At 36.0% G+C, this 20,380-nt stretch overlaps 1 protein-coding gene across 8 annotated transcripts in view; it reads right to left on the bottom strand.

The window, feature by feature from the left end:
* The window catches only part of foxp1b (forkhead box P1b), a 409,787-nt gene that overhangs the window by 17,901 nt on the left and 371,506 nt on the right, over nt 1–20,380 (bottom strand). For all 8 annotated transcript variants that reach the window (XR_007439200.1, XM_049479473.1, XM_049479470.1 and 5 more), the window contains 5 exons: nt 19,040–19,127; nt 16,707–16,790; nt 8,166–8,355; nt 7,084–7,160; nt 5,135–5,236 (listed from right to left, as the gene is read on the bottom strand). Coding sequence is in view for 7 of the 8 variants with exons in the window: in XM_049479473.1 (XP_049335430.1) it covers nt 5,135–5,236; nt 7,084–7,160; nt 8,166–8,355; nt 16,707–16,790; nt 19,040–19,127 (541 nt within the window). In the remaining variant the exon portion in view is untranslated. The remainder of the gene's footprint in view (nt 1–5,134; nt 5,237–7,083; nt 7,161–8,165; nt 8,356–16,706; nt 16,791–19,039; nt 19,128–20,380) is intronic.

Raw genomic sequence — 20,380 nt, 5'->3', positions numbered from 1 at the left:
ATATACTTTATACATTTTAACATATGTATAATAATAAGCACAGCTTATAATGCATTATGATCAAGTCATAATGCTTAATAAACATGGCTATAATGGGTTATGCATTTTTATAATACATGTTTATGATGCCTTTGGAATGTGGTTATAGAGTCTAATAGAGATGACATTTATAGAAAGTGTTACCGAACATCTTTTTCTTTCCCATTTTAACATTGTTCTTTAAAGAACAATTAAAGAACCAAAGGTGGTTCTTCTGTAGCCTAACCCAAAGAAACTTCCAAGGACACATACAGTAAAAACCCATTACACATCACAGTAAAACATCATTCATGAAGTTATTGTAGTCATTATAGATGCTGGACATTTATAACAGAACACAGTTAGACGACATTAGAAGAATGTAAAATAGAAAATGGTGTTTTCTGATAGTGCATTCAGAACCACACCGACTCACTGCAGAGATAAATCAATTGAAACTCTTTCCGCGAGGTTTTTTAAACACGGCGCTGAAGGTCTAACGCGGGTTTCAAGGATGTGCTTTTGCTTTTCTTTCACTGTATCACATTAAAGCTCTCGCTGGAATTACTCATTAATGCTGTCAGGTTAGAAACTCAGCTTCCAACTTTCTCTCTCCAAACACTGAGAAACACAGAGGAGGCAGTGGTTGGTGAGGGGATTGAACGGACCACCTTAAACCGCAAACAAAATTCCAGACTGCACAAACAGACGCTCAAATAAACACCAGTCTCTGGCCCGTCGCTTTCTCTCTCTCTCTCTCTCTCTCTCTCTCTCTGTGCCGAACAATGAGGGGAAACTACACAATTATAACATGCTGCTCTGTTTAGAGTTCATAATTTACCTTTTCATCAGGCCCATTTGCACCGTACGCGAGCAATATTTAGTAAATAAAGCGCGGGTTGACGGATGGCCGTGCACGGCGGGGCTGTCAGCGCGGCGCTTTATCATTCGCTTGTGGTAAAAGTGGGAGATAGTTCATCATTTCCTGCCTCGCTGCGAAGCGGAAACTCCAACGCTTCAGCTCAAATGCAAATAATGTACAGAAAAGAAAAACGCCGGCGAGAGGAAAACATCCTACTCGAGTGACCAGATTCCCCTCAAAGCTACTGAAAAGCGTCCAGAGTAAACAGCCGAAATACGGCTAAAATAAACTCGTGAACAGCGCGCCTCGTCCAGCTCTGCTCTGAGTAAGCGTCATTAAGCTGAACGGTATTTAAGGGGAAAAATGCTGTAATTTGTTTTATTTTTTATGGTCATTTGATTGTGGAAAAAAAAAAAGCAGTCATAAAACGAATTCCCTGTTTGGGTTACAGACGCAGTGAAACAATGGAAGATTCCAGACGATCCGCTGGAATTACGGAAAGCTGGGTGCTATTTGTCTCTTGCATGTTTTTTTTTTATGTATTATTTGTACTGAACTTGACCTTTTCTCACTGTGAGGGAATTGCTTTGTTTAAAACTAAATAAAAAAATAAAAAAAATAAAGAAAAGAAAGCTGATACAAAGGGTTTCTCAAAGGATATCGAATAAGATCCTCTTTTGATCCCATAAAGAAACATTTTTAATGAAATGTTTTTATCAACTTTTATCAACTCTTTCACAAAAATGGTTCTTCTCTATGGCATCACTAAAAAAAAGATCCCTTTGTAGCAGTTTTTATATATATATTTTTTTATTGTGTACGATGTGAACTGGTATGGCCGTCTATTTAAAGGCTTTACACTTAAACACACACACAACTCTATAAACAAATTTTTTTTAAGAGTTTGTTGCATGCAAAACCAAATTTACTACTAAAATCAAAACCAATATTACATTACATTACATTACATTACATTACATTTGGCAGACGCTTTTGTCCAAAGCGACTTACAATAGGTCTAATAAGTGTTTCAAAGATCTGATTTTCTTAGTTTTATCCTGCTGTACTCTCTCTCTCTCTCAGACTCTGGCTGCTGATGGAGAAGATTCATCAGATTTCTCTCATTTTATCACAATAGATTGTCATATCACTGGACTTGCCATCAGTTCCGAAACAGACTGGACTCTAATTAACACATTTTTCTTGAGAAAACCCTGTGATATAACCATGTACAGGCTTGTATGTATCAGTTGGAATGGAATGAAGTACTTATTAATGCTAATGCACATTAATTCAGACCAGAAAGGAGAGAGAGAGAACAGAAAACAAGGAAATAAATGCCATTGTATTGTATTTTTAGTAATAAAACATGTTGAGTCATGACTAAGTCTTACTTTTTAGCGTCAACTTAGAAGAAGCATTCAAGACCATACTGTAAGTAGCAGTCTCTACCCGAGTCTAAGTGGATTTTTTTACATGTTGTACCACATTTACTGCTAAGATCAAAGTCTAGTGGGTCTAATAAAAGTTTCAAACATCTGATTTGCTTTATTTTCTTTATCACTGAAATCATTGATAGATGCTATAAGATTCCAACATTTGGGACTTTCAAACAGTTCAAACTGTATTTATTTCCACACTACATACAATTATTTGAGTGTTGCCTTAGAAGAAGCATTCAAGACCATACTTTAAATTGTTGTCCACAAAAGTCTTTTGTTTTTCTGTGAGTTTTTTTTTTTACATGTCGTACCAAATTTACTGCTAAGATCAAAGTCTAATGGGTCTAATAAAGGTTTCAAACATCTGATTTTCCTCATTGTATTACTTTAAATGATCCTTTTCCTAAAAGCATTGCTAATGCTATGACTTTCCAACATTTGTGACTTTCCATCAGTTCAATAAATAAGAAAATTGGGGACCTTCTATTTTTATATTCCCTTTTTAGTGTATCTGTTTTAATTGTATTTATTCCCACACTAGTTTTCTTGAGAAAACCCTGTGATGTAACCATATACAGGTTTGTATGTAGTTGGAATGGAATGAAGTACTTATTAATATTAATGCACTTTAAGTCAGACCAGGAAGGAGAGCAAGAGCAGGAAATAATTTACTTTCTTAGTAATTAAACATATCAGTCATAGTCAGTGTTTATTTTTCCACTAGGTACGATATATTTGGATTCCCAAAAAACATACTTGTGTAAGTGTGAAGCCTTTAAATAGTCTTACTTTTTTATTTTAATTTTTTAAACATGCCGTACCAAACTTACCGCTGAGATCAAGGTCTAATGGCTCTAATAAAGGTTTCAAACATCTGATTTACTTCATTTTATCACAATAAATTGTCCTATCACTGAGATCACTGATCAATGCTATGATCTTTCCACATTTAGGACTTTCCAACAGTTCAGGAAATAAGAATATAAGTGTCTTCCTATTTTTATATTCACTTTTTAGTGTATCTAAAGAAGACCTTTAAAGGGTTGTCCACACAAGTCTGAAAGTTATTTTGTGTTTTTGTTTTTTTATTTATTTATTTTTTTACACATGCTGTACCAAACTTACCTCTGAGATCAAGGTCTAATAAGGGTTTCAACATCTGATTTTCTTCATTTTATCACAATAAATTATTTTATCACTGAAATTATTGATCATTGATGAATGCTACGAGCTTCCAACTATTTAGGATTAATTTCCAATAGTTCAAGAAATAAGAAAATAAGTGAACTTCTGTTTTTATTTTTAGTAATAAAACAGCCATGATTCAATAGATCTTACTTTTTAGCGTATTTGTTTTAGCTTTTTATTTCCACACTACATACGATCATTTAAGTGTTGCCTTAAAAGAAGCATTCAAGACTATAGATTAAATGGTTGCTCACACAAGTCTTAGTTTTCCTGGATTTGGCTGTACCAAATTAACTGCTGAGATTAAGGTCTAGTGGGTCTAATAAGGGTTTCAAATATCTGATTTTCTTCATTTTATCACAATAAATTGTCATATCTAAAATCTTTGCTTCCAACCTTTGGGGCTTTCCATCAGTTCAGGAACTTCTCAAGGAGAGAGAGAGCAGGGAATAATTTACTTTTTAATAAACTTTCTACCAAACTGGGCTCTCCTAATGGGAGAGGTCTTACTTTTTAGCGTATATATTTTCACTATATTTTAATATGATTTGATTAAGTGTGAAGCCTTTAAATTGTTTTAGTTTTTTGTTGTTTTTTAACATGCCGTACCAAACTCTAGTGGGTCTAATATGGGTTTCAAACATAAGATTTTATCACAGTAAATTGTCACTGAAAAACAAAAAAAAAAAAATCACCGAAATCATTGATTAATCCTATGAGTTTCCAACATTTGCGACTTTTCAACAGTCGAGCACACTCTATGATGTAACTGTATACAGTTTTATATGCAGTTGGAATTGAATGAAGTACTTAAAAATAGATGTTTTACACTAATAATTTTTAGTAATAAAACGGTCATGACTCAATACATTTTAGTGTATTAGTTTTAACTGTATTTATTTCCGCACTACATACGATTACTTGAGCTTTGCCTTAGAAGAACCACTTTGGATTCAACAAAGAACCAAAGACTATACTTATGTACGTGTTTTAATGGTTTTAGTTTTATTTTATTGTATTTATTTATTTTTTAATCATCACAACAAATTGTCCTATCACTCAAATCATTGATCGATGCTTCTTGAGAAAACCCTGTGATGTAACCATATACAGTCTTGTATGTATCAGTTGGAATGGAATTAAGTGCTTATTAATGCTAATGCACATTAACTCAAAACCAGGAAGGAGAGCAAGAGCAGGAAACAATGGAAATAAATGACCTTCTATTGTATTTTCAGTAATTAAACATAGTCATGACTTAATAAGTCTTGCTTTTCAGTGTATTTGTGTTAACTGTATTTATTTTTACACTACATGTGATTATTTAAGCGTTGCCTTAGAAGAAGCATCCAAGACCATACTTTAGTTTTTTTTTTTTTTTTTTTTTTGTCTTTTTAGTTAAATAAGATAAACGCTATGAGTTTCCAACGTTTAGGCTTTTTTTCATCAGTTCAGAAACAGACTGGACTTCTTGAGAAAACTCTTATGTAACCATATACAGTCTTGTATGTATCAGTTGGAATGGAATGAAGTACTTATTAATGCTAATGCACAGAGAGAGAGAGAGAGAGAGAGAGAGAGAGAGAGAGAGAGAGAGCAGGAAACAAGGAAATAAATAAATTACCTTCCACGTTGCTGCATTTCGCCGGAAATATGCAAACATTCGTGTGAACCAGTTGTATATCTCGTTTAGTGTTAGCTGTTTTTCCGGTGACTCAAGTATCGCCTGGAAAAGAAAAGCACACAAACACAAACGCTGATAAGCAACAATTCATTTTCCACTTCCGCTCCAGAGCCCAGCTTTAAACAAAGGGAGATACGGGGTGGGGGGGGTTGCGTGTTCGGGCCGCGTTTATTTTAATAGTGCATGTAAAACAGGCGGGCGCTGATCCGCTACCGGCTACCAGCTACTTTGTTTACCCGACGCTTTCTCTCTTTTTTTATTTTATTTTAGCGAGGCCTCATTCAAATGCTGCCATTTGAATACATCCTTTCCCGCTAAGCGACCAGAACAAGCGAAAACTATTTTGCGGGGGCCAGATTACAGCGCGGCAATTATCCCAGAGCCCAGATTAATGCCCGCGCGATGGCAGATTAGCCGCCCGGCTACGATAATTGACTGGGCATCTTAAAGACGCTGCAGCCCCGCTGTTGTGTGAAATGAATTTGGTAATAATCACATTGGCTGTAATGCTTCATCAAAAGCAATTGTTATATATGAGTTTTTTTCTCTTCTTCTTCTTCTCAACCCCCCACCCCCCTCTTAACCCACACCCTGCTCTGTGAGTGGCGAGAGCACCCTGCGCCCGTTTTCCGTTTACAGATGGTTAATCATGTGTCGCACGGATAAATTGTATTTGAAATTTAACTGGGTAGGTTTGAGAGAAAAAAAGAATGACAGAACGCAAGAAAAATAAAAGTTTAAACTAAAATGCAAATATGGTATTATAGTTTTTATGGTTTATTATTATTATAAGTTCATTTTATTTATGTATTAGTTTTAATAGTTTTAATGTTTTATTTAACCTGTTAATTTAATTTAAATAAATATAAAGGTAAAACCTAGGGTCACAATAAAGGTCACAAATAATAATAGCACTTTCCAAAGTAATAAACAGACATTGTTAAATGGTTAAAAAATGCCTTAACTAATCATTAATTTACACTATTTAAGACTTATTAATTATAAATATTTATTACTAAACAAAATAAAAATGAATGGATATATTAGTGTAAATATGTATTATAATGATTGATAATGATCTCAACAATTAGTTGAGACTTTTTTTGTAATACATGAAACATAAAATAAATGAATAAATAAAAAATAAATGAAAACTAATTCATCATTTATTTTTTTGCATTAAGACTGTAAGAAAACTTAATTTCTGTATTAAGCTAACGTTATTTGGGATAGAACTAAGGTTAGCAGAGAGCTAGCTAATGTTACGAGGGAGAGAACTTGGGTTTGAATAGAGCTGGCAAACATTAGCCTCGAGCTAGCTAATGTTACTGGGGAGAGAAATAAGGTTAGCGTAGAGCTAGCTAACATTAGCGGTGAGCTAGGTAACATTTGTACATATTCTGCAACACAATGGAACAGAATTGAAAAAGCAAATTGATAACGAAGGAAAACGTTAAGTTTTAATTTTCTATACAATAAATTATTTTTTACTTAAGAAGTTTTCGGGCCTTAAATTACATTTATTGAGGTTCTAAAAAGTTCTTAAAGAGCCTTAAATTTGACTTTTAAAATGGAGCAAGAACCCTGTTAAACTGTATAAATTAATTAAAATTATATACATTATTTATATTTCATTATTAGCTTAAATTTAAAGATTGGTGTCAGAAGTGGCTCATTTTGTCCTGTGATTAAACTGTGACTATTAGATTGTGTTGCAGTGTTGCACAATAAAGCGGTGTGTGTGTGTGGGGGGCTGGGGGTTGGGTGTGTGTGTGTGTGTGTGTGTGTATGTGTGTGTGCATGATGAATATTTATGATATGGTCTTCTAAAGCATGCACAGAGTGAGTTTGCAGTAAATCAGCCTATCAGAAGACAGGACGACACTTACCTGTCGTATTAACGATGCATACGTGAACGGAGGACGAACATCTGCGTTCATGTAGAACTCCTTGTTTTGAACGATATCTGTTAAAAAAAAAAAGATAGAAATGATCAGTCTGTAAAAATTAGTTTATTTAGCTTTCTAAAAAAAATAAATAAATAAATTATCCCATTTTCTCCCATATTTAGAGAGTCAATTAATAGATATGAAGTACACTCTCTCTCTCAGACTCTGGCTGCTGATGGAGAAACAGCACGACCTACTGTACTCTCTCTCTCTCTCTCTCTCTCTCTCAGACTCTGGCTGCTGATAGAGAAACAGCATGATCTACTGTACTCTCTCTCTCTCTCTCAGACTCTGGCTGCTGATAGAGAAACAGCATGATCTACTGTACTCTCTCTCTCTCTCTCTCTCTCAGACTCTGGCTGCTGATAGAGAAACAGCATGATCTACTGTACTCTCTCTCTCTCTCTCAGACTCTGGCTGCTGATGGAGAAACAGCATGATCTACTGTACTCTCTCTCTCAGACATAAACCAGCCTTTAGTCTATGGTACCTGAGGTGTATTCTGTACTATGGATGTTCACCACTTCTTGTTTGAGAGGCCTTTAGCCCAGAGAAGTTCATGTGTCCAGCTAAACTATTTTTGAGAAGTCCATTTCTATACATGATTGGCATGTCACAAGTGGTTGCAGGTAAACAACATGCCGCTTCTCAAAAGGTCATATTTACATATATGGTAAAGCTGTAAATAGGGTGGTTGGAATTTTTTAGGCATGAGAGCTATAGGAGTGACTGTGAGGGACTATTTAAACGGTTTAGACTACAAGACTGGGAGGGAGAAAAACCTGGGACACCGAGAATTGACAAGCTCTCTCCCACACTTTGCTTCTGATTGAAATAAATATTTATTCCGGTTAAGAAGACAGTGTGTACTGAGTTTTATTTCAAGAAACAACAGCCTTCCAAGAACACCCAAAGAGGAGTCCACAAGAAACAAGAAGACACAACATACCACTTGGATTAAAATAATTAAATTTGTAAATGAAATAAATTTTAAGACAGTTTTTATAATTTAAAAGCTGTACCTGGAGATATAGGCATGTTGTACTTGTCGGTGTAGCGGCGGCGGATGGGTCCCACGCTGTGTAAGCTGGTGGGCGTTATGACCGAGTGGGCCTGGGACAGCGGCGTGAGCGGGGCGGTTGGCGTGGTGGGGGTCTGGGGCAGGCTAAGGGGCGGCGACGCCGCGGGAGCCGCCTTTGACACCAGGTTAAGCTGGAAACACAGAGAGAAAAAAGAAGAGACATGATTGGATGGGAGTATTAATCACTGATTGGCTGGGCAGGATGATGCTAGAGTTGCACAATATATCGTTTTAGCATCGATATCACAATAGACACAGTGTATAAAGTGCAATGGTTTGTCCAATGTTTGATATTTTTAATTCTGTGACACTGCATGATTAACTTTTGGTGTATATATATATATATATATATATATATATATATATATATATATTTTTTTTTTTTTTCCCCATAAAAGGGGTGTTTAAGCCATGAACAGTCTGTGTAAGAATAAGGGTCACAAATGATTTTCAAATGATGCCTCAACTAATATTTTTAATACTTCTTACAAAATAATTATGAAACTCACTCAGTTTGTGACTGAAAATTGAGGAATAATGCACTAAACGAGTCACAGAAGAAACTTTGAAGGAGAGTTTAAAGTTATTTTCTATAATTAATCACAGGTCCTCACTGGAGAGTGATACTGCTGCAGTTTTTAGAAACGGTAGGATTTATTTCTAGCTTAATATATGCTTTACTGCTGGGTGTTCGTGCTATTTGGATACAGTTTGGGACACTTGGAAACGTTTTTAACACTCTTTGGTTAATCTTTAATAAAACTCAAGTGATTATAGGTAGCTCAATAAAATTTTGGCTTCTCATGGACAAGTAGTTATTGCACCTGTGCAAGCAGAATTAGTTTGATATCATCATGTTATTTAAAGATACGATGATTTGTATGTGAAAACTTTAAATTAATTATTGATTATATGTTTTAGTGATTTTTCAAAAACATTTAATTTACCAAAAACTGAAAACCAGTGATTCCATTGTTGGACCCCAAGTATCTACTTTCATATGAGCCATTAACCACCAGTGTACAGTGTAAACAGAGGGACCCTCAAAACAGGCGAAAATTTCACTTGAAAAGGGGTTAAAAAGTATGCGCACGTTAGTCTCTGGGAGGCGCTGGTAAGCAAGGTAAGACGGATAAACACTTCAGAAATGAGTAGCGTTTTCAAATATTTTAGAAATAAAAAGGTTTAAAAAATGTCTATGTAAAATCGCATTAAAACTGTAATTCGAATGAACTGAAGCACTAATATATCGCAATGACAATTTTTCCTCAAATATCGCACAGCCCTGGATGACAGATGATAGATGATGCGCACCAGTGTGGTGCTGCTAATTGAGAACATGCCCTTCAGTCAACCTCGGGAGCTTTGTGGGGTTCGGGAGGCGCGAGAGTTTACACGTTTGTAAACACGAGGAGCTGTGGGTGAACTGTCGCTCCTGCCCTTTATCTGTGCAGGAGAGACGCTGTTGCACCTTCCCTCTTTCTCTTCTTTCCTCTTTCCCTTCTTCCCTCCCTCCCTGTTGTCTCTTTTGTTTGATTTGCTGGATTCTTTGGCGCCTCTTCAGTTCTCCCCTCTCTCTCTCTCTCTCTGACTGCCTCTCGCTTGCTCTCGCGCTCTCGGCAGCAGCAGAAGCAGAGGCAGGTCTTAGTCTTGCCGGCTGACAGCGTCTGTTTCCCACCCCTGAGAGCCTCCTAATAAGCCTGAGACAGAGAGGCCAAACTAGACTAATTACAGGCTGCAACTGTATTAGAAGAGCCCCAATTAGCGGCTACTTATGGAGGTGATACCGTGGTTAAACGCCACGTCTACGTGACCCTCCTCAGCGGGGCCGAGCTGAAGAAGGATGAGAGCGTTTGGACGTTGTAAAAAAGAGAAAAAGAAAAGAGGGGGATCTTCACTTATTGCTCTTTTTCACCGATTACTCTTTTTCCTTTTACTTTTCTTCTCCTTTTTTATCAAGTGGAAACAAAAAGAAAGGGGCGGGCGGGTTATTAGTAAGCAGTGAGCTCTAAGTGGTACACACACTCCTGGGTACGTGACTCTCAGCAGCTGTACACATGCAGGATATTGGATATCTGCATCTGCATCGTCCCAGAATTCCCAAATCGCTGCACTCCTAAACACAATGCCAATTTTTCTCCAAATTTTGCACAACTCTAGATGCACATGCATGAAACTAGACTAATTACAGGCTGCAACTGTATTGGAAGAGCCCCAATTAGCGGCTACTTATGGAGGTGATACCGTGGTTAAACGCCACGTCTACGTGACCCTCCTCAGCGGGGCCGAGCTGAAGAAGGATGAGAGCATTTGGACGTTGTAAAAAAGAGAAAAGAGAAAGAGGAAAGAGGAGGATCTTCACTTATTGCTCTTCTTCCTCTTTTTCTTCTTGTTTATCAAGTGGAAACAAAAGAAAGTGATGGGTGGGTTGTTAGTAATAATGCTTTAGAAGGTAAACTGATTAAGCCGCGAGCTCTAAGTGGTACACTTCCTCTTGATTATATTCCAGAGGTTTTCAATTTGGTAAAATCAAAGAAATTCATCAATTTTAAGTGCTCCCTTTTTTTCCCAGAGCTGTCCATGCATATATATATATATGATATGATCATACTAGTATCACCATATTATTGGTCAAGCAGTGTATCGGTTCATCCCAAAAAGCAGATACTGCACTCTCTACTGCAGCAGCATTTATACACTTACACACTTACAGCACATTCACACTTTTCATCATAATAACTAGAAAAAAAGACACTATTAAAAGTAGAAGTCTTTTCTTTAGAGAAATCGCTAATAAAACCTTAAAACTGGAGAAAACTGCTACAGGAAGACGTCTGGCTGACCCACATGGAAACAGCAGCTTTAGCCTTTAGCTCAGATTAACATGATTAACTATTTACATTGTAGATTCTCACTGAAGCATCAAAACTATGAATGAACACATGTGGAGTTTTATGTTCTTAACAAAAAATGAGCTGAACCTCCACAGTCACCGGACCTGAACCCAATCCAGATGGTTTGGGGTGAGCTGGAGCACAGAGTGAAGAAGACAAAGGAGCAACAAGTGCTAATAAACACCTCTGGGAACTCCTTCCTTTCAAGCTCATTGAGAGAATTATGTATGTATCGTATAAGGATATTACATTTTTGCTTCTCGGCACCACGATACACTATATATTTTTTAAAATATTGATCATTTGGTCTCATATGGACACTATGAGACACTATCTGAATCATCTAGTGATCACATGGCAACATTGAAAACATGACTGCGGGAATCCCAGTCAAAAGTTTCTACAGCCAGTCCAGACAGAAACATGATATGAACTGGCCGCAAAAATTCTCATTTTGTTCTAATTGTTCTTGTTTGAAATCAGTTTTTTTTTTTTTTTTACTTTTTATCAAAACCTATTGGGTCGTTCTGATCCCAAATGGCAAAGATAATTTAAAATGTTAACATGGATCAGTTTTAGACTTTGTTAGATCCCACTAATCCCAAATAGCAAACGTTTGGGTCTCAGGAGGTTTTATATATATATATATATATATATATATATATATTACAACTCTAATTAATGAGCAGATATCCTCACACAAATCATAAATCCTCACACCAAACAAAGAAACAAAGGAAAGTAAAAAATAGGAACCTTTTCCAGATGTAGCGCTTACGCAAATTAGCGTGCAAATTGGCGGACGGCTGTAGAGCAACCCATTAACCCCTTCAGAAAAATGTCCGAAAACACAAAACAATTAGACGTGCGCGGCGACAATGCCGTGTCAAGGATGAATCGCTCGTCAGGAGCGGCAGCGTTTCGCCGATTCTTTATTATATACCTGTCCATCAAGCAGGGCATCAGGATGGTAATGAGTGTTAATAGGCTGTGCGGTAATTGTGCGAGCCGTGCCGTATCTGTAAGTGTGTGTGTGTGGACGGTGCGTGTGGTATTGTGTGGGGGTTGGTGGGGTTACATGTTAAACACTGTCTGTTAGCTTTCACCTGCCTTGCCCCCCCGTCTGCACTGTCAGAAGCACCATTATCGTGCAAAATTAGACATCTGATACCTCAGAGGCAATTGACAGCCCTGACATTTCATTAATTTGTTAGCGCAATCGGGGAACAGTTGAACACAGTTGCTGCTGCGGCCTGTCGCTCTGAGAAAAGAGAAAAAAAAAAAATCCTATCGCGCCCTCTCGCGCCCTCCCTTTCACCCGCCCCCTCTCTATCTCTCCTCTCTCGCGCCGTACGTACGCAGACCTCACAGAAATCATGTTTAATTTGGAAACATGGCCTCCTTTAGCAAATTAGCAATTAGAACAATTTGGTGCGGGAAATATGTATTTGTGTCATTAGCCCGCTACACACGCGAGAGTGCTCTCTCTCTCTCTCTCTCTCTCTCTCGCGCACGCTCGCACACAAATTAATAGTGAGAGAGCACCGGGTCAGGCTCGAATTTTCCACTCCAGTAGAAGAGCAGTGTTGGAAAGCCAGCACAGCTGCTGGGAGTCGCGTACCGACTTAGCGCTCGCTGCCTAATGAGTTTACCTTATAAACCATTATTACTAATAACCCACCTGCCCTCCCCATCCTTTTGTTTCCACTTGATGAAGAAGAAGAAGAAGAAGAAGAAGAAGAAGAAGAAGAAGAGCAATCAGTGAAGATCCTCCTCTTTTCTCATTCTCTTTCTCTTTTCTACAACATTCAAACGCTCTCAGCCTTCCTCAGCCTTTATAATAATAAAAATGTTGCATTTATTTGCAAAAAATATAGAGCTTTTAGATCTCAAATAATGCAAAAAATTAAAAAAAAGTTTATATACATGAAAGTTTTATTCACAGATTTTTTTCTTTTTTTTTAAGTTTTTACCTCCATAAGTAGCCGCTAATTGCCGCTCTTCTAATGCAGAGCCAAATCAAACTGAACTGCTTGAATTTTTGCACCAGGACTAAAGCAGCATAAAGTTATGCAAAAGCAGTGTGTAAGACTGGTGGAGGAGAACATGATTCCAAGATGCATGAAAAAAAAAAAAAAAAAAAACTGTGAAAAAAAAAAAACAACCAGGGTTATTCCACCAAATATTGATTTCTGAAATGAATTATGATTTATTATTATTTTTTAACACCACTGATTTCTCTTTTAACATTCAATAGAAGTCAGTGTAATAATTTTACATTTTTAGTCACGTTTATGCATTTCTATTGGTTAATTCATTATGAAACGTTTGACATGCAATGTAAAAAATGAATGCATGATTTAGGATTTAATTAATGATTATTTTATAAAAGGTGAAATACATAATGGAAAATAGATATATACATAAAAAAAAAGTTTTTGGGGATTAAATAATGTGCGTAAATTACTAACAAGGTTAGCATTTAAAGGTTTTTAGAAGGAGATATTTCTAAACAGTGTGCACAAACACACCACACACACACCCTTCACACAAACACCCCACACACACACACACAGCTGTGGATTAGCCAGCTTTGTTTCATCCATATTCCTCCATCATAAATAGAGAGTATCCCCCACAATAGGCCAGACAGCGGCGTAATGGTCCCCTCTTTGTTTCCGTCACCATTTGGCCTCTTTTCCAGTGCGGCCAGAAAAAATGAGACTTCAGACAGAAATTAATTAAATGGTAATTGGTGATCTAATTATACTGGATTTGACTCACAAAGCTGCTAAAGAAATAAACAACGGGGAAAAATAAGAGGAGGAAAAAAGCATGGGCTTAATTATGGACAGTGAAAAGGTCAGATTTCTGACAAGAATGCTTAGTGACACACTCTGTGGTAAATACACACACACACACTCTCTCACACACACACACACAGATAGATAAACAGCCTTTAGCCTGAGGTGATGCTTCTCTTGACGTCTATGTATGAATTGTTGATAAATTGGAAGTTGGGGGATTAATGTGCCAGAATAATAAATGTTTATGATTAAACAACACCGCGGTGTTTTAATAAATATGCACAACCGGGTACAACATACTGTTATACTGTTAACTAATATCACAACCTTTATTGAGATATTTGTTGTTCACAAAAACTGGGTAAAATATAAACTATAAACATACTTATACACATAATGTATTCTTCTCTTCTCTGCTGAAACTGAGATTTAGTCCTTAATCATGTTAATCTAAAGAGCTAAAGGCTAAAGCTGCTGTTTCCATGTGGGTCAGCCAGACGTCTTCCTGTAGCAGTTTTATCCAGTTTCTAAGAGTCTTTTGAAGGTTTTATCTGTAATTTCTTTATTTATTATTTCTCAAAATGAAAATACTTCTACTTTTAATAGTTTCAGAGTTCTCTGTGTTTCTGTGTCTTTTTCTAGTTAATATGATGAAAGTGTGAGTGTGCTACTTTACTACAGCCAAAAGCTGTATAAATTCTAATTTGGTAAAAATCAATTTGCAAAGCCCCTCTTTTTTTGCATTATTATTTATTGTACTGTGTTAAGTTTTTTTTTTTTTTTTTTAAATGCTGCGCTTTAGTTATGTAGTCATTTTTTGCTGTAAGATTAGTTGAATTTTGTTACATTTCTTTTCTAAAATATCATGGTCAAGTTACTGTTTGCAAAAAATATTTTTTTGGTTTGTATGAATGTATAGAAACACTGTTAAAACATTAAAATTTCATTTAATATATATAAAATTAAAAAATCAGAGTATGCATTATAAATACATGTTTATAATGCTTTATCAATACTGTGTTAAGTATATTGTTTTGTTATTTACTGTATTTATTTTCGTATGCACTGTTAAAATGTATTCATATTTATTTTGCTGCATATATATATATATATATATATATATATATATATATATATATATATATATGTATATATATATATTACATCTTATTAACACAGTTGACTATGCATTATGATTACCATGTTAATAACGCTTTATAAATGCATTATAACTTGTTATAGGTATGTTTATAGAGTCTAATAGTCCTGACATCTGCAGAAATTGTTAATAAATGTGTGTTATGTAGTCAGCAGGTGTGTGTGTGTGTGTGTGTGTGTGTGTGTGTTCAGGATGGTGTAAAAAACTTCTCTAAACACTTTTGGATAATAAAGGGCAGCTGATTTGTAATACAGTAATCCGGCTGCACCGTGTCGCCCCCCCCGGCTCCCCCGTACACACAGGTCCCGGGTCCCCCGAGGGACGAGCTAACACGCTAACAATGCTAACAATGCTATCAGTGTCCTCGACCACTTTCTCCACACAAAGCTCGGTGTCAGAGAGCGTCTGAGCCTCGCTAATCCACACAATCTGTCTGCTATTGTCCGGCGGCGTCTCAGAGCGGGACATTTTAACTTTTTACCCTTCAGATAATCAACAGAGAAAAAAAACTACAGCGTTAAATAAATTATTAGAGACGTACAGAAACAAATCATCACTGTCCAAATAAAAAAAAAACCATCTACAGTTTCTAAAGAACGGCTATTTTACCTCAGCTTTCAGAAGAATTCAATGTAAAGAGAGTTTTTTAAGGTCATTATGGATTTTGAATTTCTATTGGTCCATCCATCACGAAATTTAGACACAGTATAAGGGACAGTTCATGTGTTAAAATTATGTAGTAAACTAACACACATATATATATATATATATATATATATTTAAATATAAATATTAAATATTTTCTTCAAAACTAATTTTATATATGATTATTTTTGAAGAAAATATTGAGGATAATGTTTATATTTTGTGAATAATAACCTTATGTTTAAACAGGCAATACAAAATAAAGAAAAAAAAATATACTTAAATACCAAATTCTTAATTATGCGAAAATGACCCCTGTACTACAACATTATTATTTTTTTTATAATTTCTATTTTTTTGTTGTTTAGGTTTTAATTTTTGAGATTAAGGATTTTAAGAAAAATTACTCAGCAAAAAAAAAAGGTCTGCTATAAGTTAAAAACTCTTTTTTCTTTATCTTTAAACATCTATTTTATTTTTGTTTTTAAGTCTTATAATAAGATATAATCACAAAGTTTTAAAACAAGTGAATTAAAACAAAATTAAACAAAAGTCTCTTATTTTATATGTTCAATTTGGACATACCTAAAAAAAATGGCAAAAATTATAAATAAGACTGATTAAGATCATTATTCCTAAAATAAGCTATATTAGCTGATTTTTTTTCTTTGAGAAAAAGAAATAGATATATTGCCTTTAAATTACATAAGATTAAGTGTTTTTTTGCAATGTGATAACAGATAATTGATGTCACATCTTTAATATATAGTGAAAATTATATCACAGATTAGTGTAATTTAGGTCACTACTGGCCACAGTCTTTAACATCGTTCGACCCCCAGCAATTATACCTTTACTGCATCAGAGAGAGACGTCACTCGGGTAAAAAATCACCTTAATTTTACAGTAAAACGCAGAAAATCGAGAGAGGAGGAGGAGGAGGAAGAGGAGGAGAAGATGACAGTAGCTGTACTCACCGGCTGCGGGGTGGGTTTGGGCTCGGTGGACTTTACGTGAAGGTGAGTCATCATAGCCTGCAGTCGTTCCTTATCTTTCGCTAACTTTAATGAAGAAATAAGAGGAAGAAAAGAGAGGGAAGAATAAGAAATGAAGAAATGAGCAATACTGCATAATCACAACAAGACAACAGTCATGATTAATTATTTAATATTATTACATATATAGTCATATCTGCTGACTATAACATCATCAACTATCAACATAACTCAAAAACAGCTTCACTGAAGAAGGATAAGCGTGCAGCTTGTAGCGTTTCAATATGTCTTTGCTATCGTAACAATGGGAAAAGTACAGCTTGCATGGTTTTAAACATACAAAAGGCATGCACTAATTTTGGGCGTAAAGTAAAATAAACCAATCAGAGTGTCTCTTTCTCATCATTCCCTTTAAGACTGAGGTGCGCCCTGACTGGCGGATTGCTATTCTAATGGTGCAGCTGCCGGTTGCCTTTAAAAGGATATAAATTCTTTGTTCTATTAACATTATTTCAGTGGCATGGAAATTGTCTTAAAATTACAATAATACTGTTTATCTCAGTAATTTCTAGGACTATATATATATATATATATATATTTTTTTTTTTACAGCTCTGGAAAAAATAAATAAATAAGAGAACACTTAAAAATTATTAAAAATTATGATTTTCTTTGATTTTACCAAAGTGAAAACCTCTGGAATATAATCAAGAGGAAGATGGATGATCACAAGCCATCAAACCACCAAACTGAACTGCTTGAATTTCTGCACCAGGAGTAAAGCAGCATAACGTTATCCAAAAGCAGTGTGTAAGACTGGTGGAGGAGAACATGATGCCAAGATGCATAAAAAAAAAAAACTGATTAAAAGACAACCAGGGTTATTCCACCAAATATTCATTATTTCTGAACTCTTAAAACTTTATGAATATGAACTTTGTTTTCTTATTTCAGCCAATTCTCATTTTCTGAAAATAAACGTTCTAAATTACTCTAATATTGTTATTTGGAATTTATATATTGGGAGAAATGTTGTGTGTAGTTGTTGTCTGTAGTTTATAGAATAAAACAACAATGTTCATTTTACTCAAACATAAACCTATAAATAGCAAAACCAGAGAAACTGATTCAGAAACTGAAGTGCTCTCTTCATTTTTTTTTCCAAAAATAGATGTATTTTCATTTCTCCCCAAAAATATAACTCATGCTATAAAGGGTTAATCTCCCGAACTCTCTTTCTGTTTGCAACTCCTCTGTCCTGAAACAAACACTAAATGCTAAACGCTGCTGGCATTTAGTGGCGCACCCTCTAAACACACTCAACTTCTTTCTCAGCTCTGTTTCTGTTTGCCAAACCCAAACCCACACATAAAAAAAGCCTAATTCTGTTTGTTCTGCTGATCCTCCTGAAAGAGCTGCATTGTTGGGAGAGGATGGATAAACAGACGAGTACAGTAGACGAACAGGAGGATGAATCGAGCGATTGTTCTCTTTAGATTCATTTTGATGTGGCTTGGCCTGGATGGAGGGATGAAAGGATGGGAGGTATTTGTAGTAGAGGTGTGGAGAGATAGACTGCTCGCTCTTAAGATGTTGGAGGGTCACAGCATTCGCTCGTTTTCGCGCTTTCGCTCGTTCGCTTATTCGCTCTCGCTATTGCTCTCGCTAATCTACTCTAATGGAACGTCACTCTGGAAGCATCACCTTCTCTCTGCTGGATGCATGCATAACTAATATCCTTATGCATATACATTAGGTGCCATTATGACATGAAAAAAAAAGAAAAAATGGGAAAACACTTATTGCATGTATTAATCAAGAGTGCTTTACCTACGAAACGCAGGAAAAGTGTGTTTTTCCATAAAACCGGACGTTTATTAACAACTTTTCTCGATCGATATGCAGAGCGACGGCGAGGAGGAGGACGCCCGCTGCGGTCGCCGGCGTCTCGGCGCTGAATGTTTTATTGTGGTGCCAAATAGTTAAAAGTCGTAAATGACTTTAAAACCCAGTAAAATTCAAAATGTAATTATCTTCTGGACTAAGGCCCCAGGCTCTCCATATATCTTTTGGCTGGCTGTCATGCATACATAACACATTTTTAATGACTGGTTACTCACAAATGTACAAAATAATTTCATTTTTATTCCCCTGCCCCCTCCACCCCATCTCCCATCCACTGGTCAGAAAGAAAGAGAGAGAGAGAGAGAGAGAGAGAGGGAGAGGCGTAAAGAAAGACAGACTGAAGAGGAGCTGGAAGATAGGAATACAAATAAAATATATATATATATATATTATTTTAAAAGAAGTGTTACCTGCAGTTCCAGCTGCTGAACTACTTGCATCTGTACCCGACACTGAGCCGTACTCCTGTCGTCCAGCGCGTGCTCGTTGTTCAGATGTCTGATAAACAAAAAAAAAAAGAGAGAGAAAAGAAAAAGAAAGTATGAGAATGTATTTTGGCATCACAATTAGGTTTGTCATAATCAATAATCATGTAATAACCAGGCCGTTATTGTAAATAAGAACTTGTTCTTAATGACTAGCCTGGTAAAATAAAGGTGAAATAAAATACAAAAAATGTAATGTATTTATCGCACAATATATGGACACAATCGTAATGAATTTTACTTATCGAGGTAAACCTATTACCCAGAATGTAAAAAAAAAAACTTACTATTCCTGCAACAATAAAATCTCCAAAAAAGGTCTATCACAATGACTAATATATACTGTACAATAATTCAATAATGTAATTAAAAAACAAATATATTAATCATTGTGATAGACCAGTTGGAGAATTTGTTATATTTTATTGAATTAATTTTAACTTAACTTCAATATCGCTTGTGTTTATTTAGCAATAAGAGCCAGATATGAAACATGAAAGAGCCAGAATGTCAATTTTATTTATTTAGGATTTTTAAATGTTTAAAACATTCAATTCAGACATCTGAAAAATTCTTAAGAATTAGCATCATTAAATATTTTTTGAATGGGCACAGAGTGGACCAGAGGTCACTATACTCAGGAGATTAATGGTTCGGATCCCAGTCATGCAGCTTGCCATCAGCTGCCGGAGCCCTGAGAGAGCACAGTTGGTCTTGCTCTCTCTGGGTGGGCACAGTAGATTCCCCTCATCACTTCTAGGGTGATGTGGATCAGCACAAGGCTGCGTCTGTGAGCTGATGTATCAGAACCGAGTCGCTAGCGTTAGCGCTGTGATGCTACTCGGTAATGCTACAGCATCAGCAGCAGTTTAAAAAAAGAGGTCTGACCTCACATGTATCGGAGGAGGCGTGTGTGTGTAGCCTCACTGGTGATGGGGGATTTACAGCCGAGTAGCAGCTGAATAGGTGGCACAATTGGGCAGATGAAAATAAATAAATAAATAAATGATGATAATGACAATATTGTTTATCGCAATAGTTTTTAGAAGCAATATATTGCACTCTCGTAATATTACAACTGTAAAAAATACAGTAGGCTAGCAGGAAAAGTCACGAGAGTAAAGACGTAATATTACGAGAATAAAGTCGTAATATTAAAAGGGAAAAGTAGTTCGGATTTTGTGGCTTATAGCGCGGAAATTACGGTAATAAACATTCATTTGAATGTTAGTGGAGCATCTATGAGGCCTCTATAAAGAACCATGC

Source organism: Astyanax mexicanus, chromosome 5 (genome assembly GCF_023375975.1).
Source record: "Astyanax mexicanus isolate ESR-SI-001 chromosome 5, AstMex3_surface, whole genome shotgun sequence".
Classification (NCBI taxonomy): domain Eukaryota; kingdom Metazoa; phylum Chordata; class Actinopteri; order Characiformes; family Acestrorhamphidae; genus Astyanax; species Astyanax mexicanus.
The sequence above is the reverse complement of the archived record's forward strand: the minus strand, read 5'-3'. Positions and strand labels throughout refer to the sequence as shown.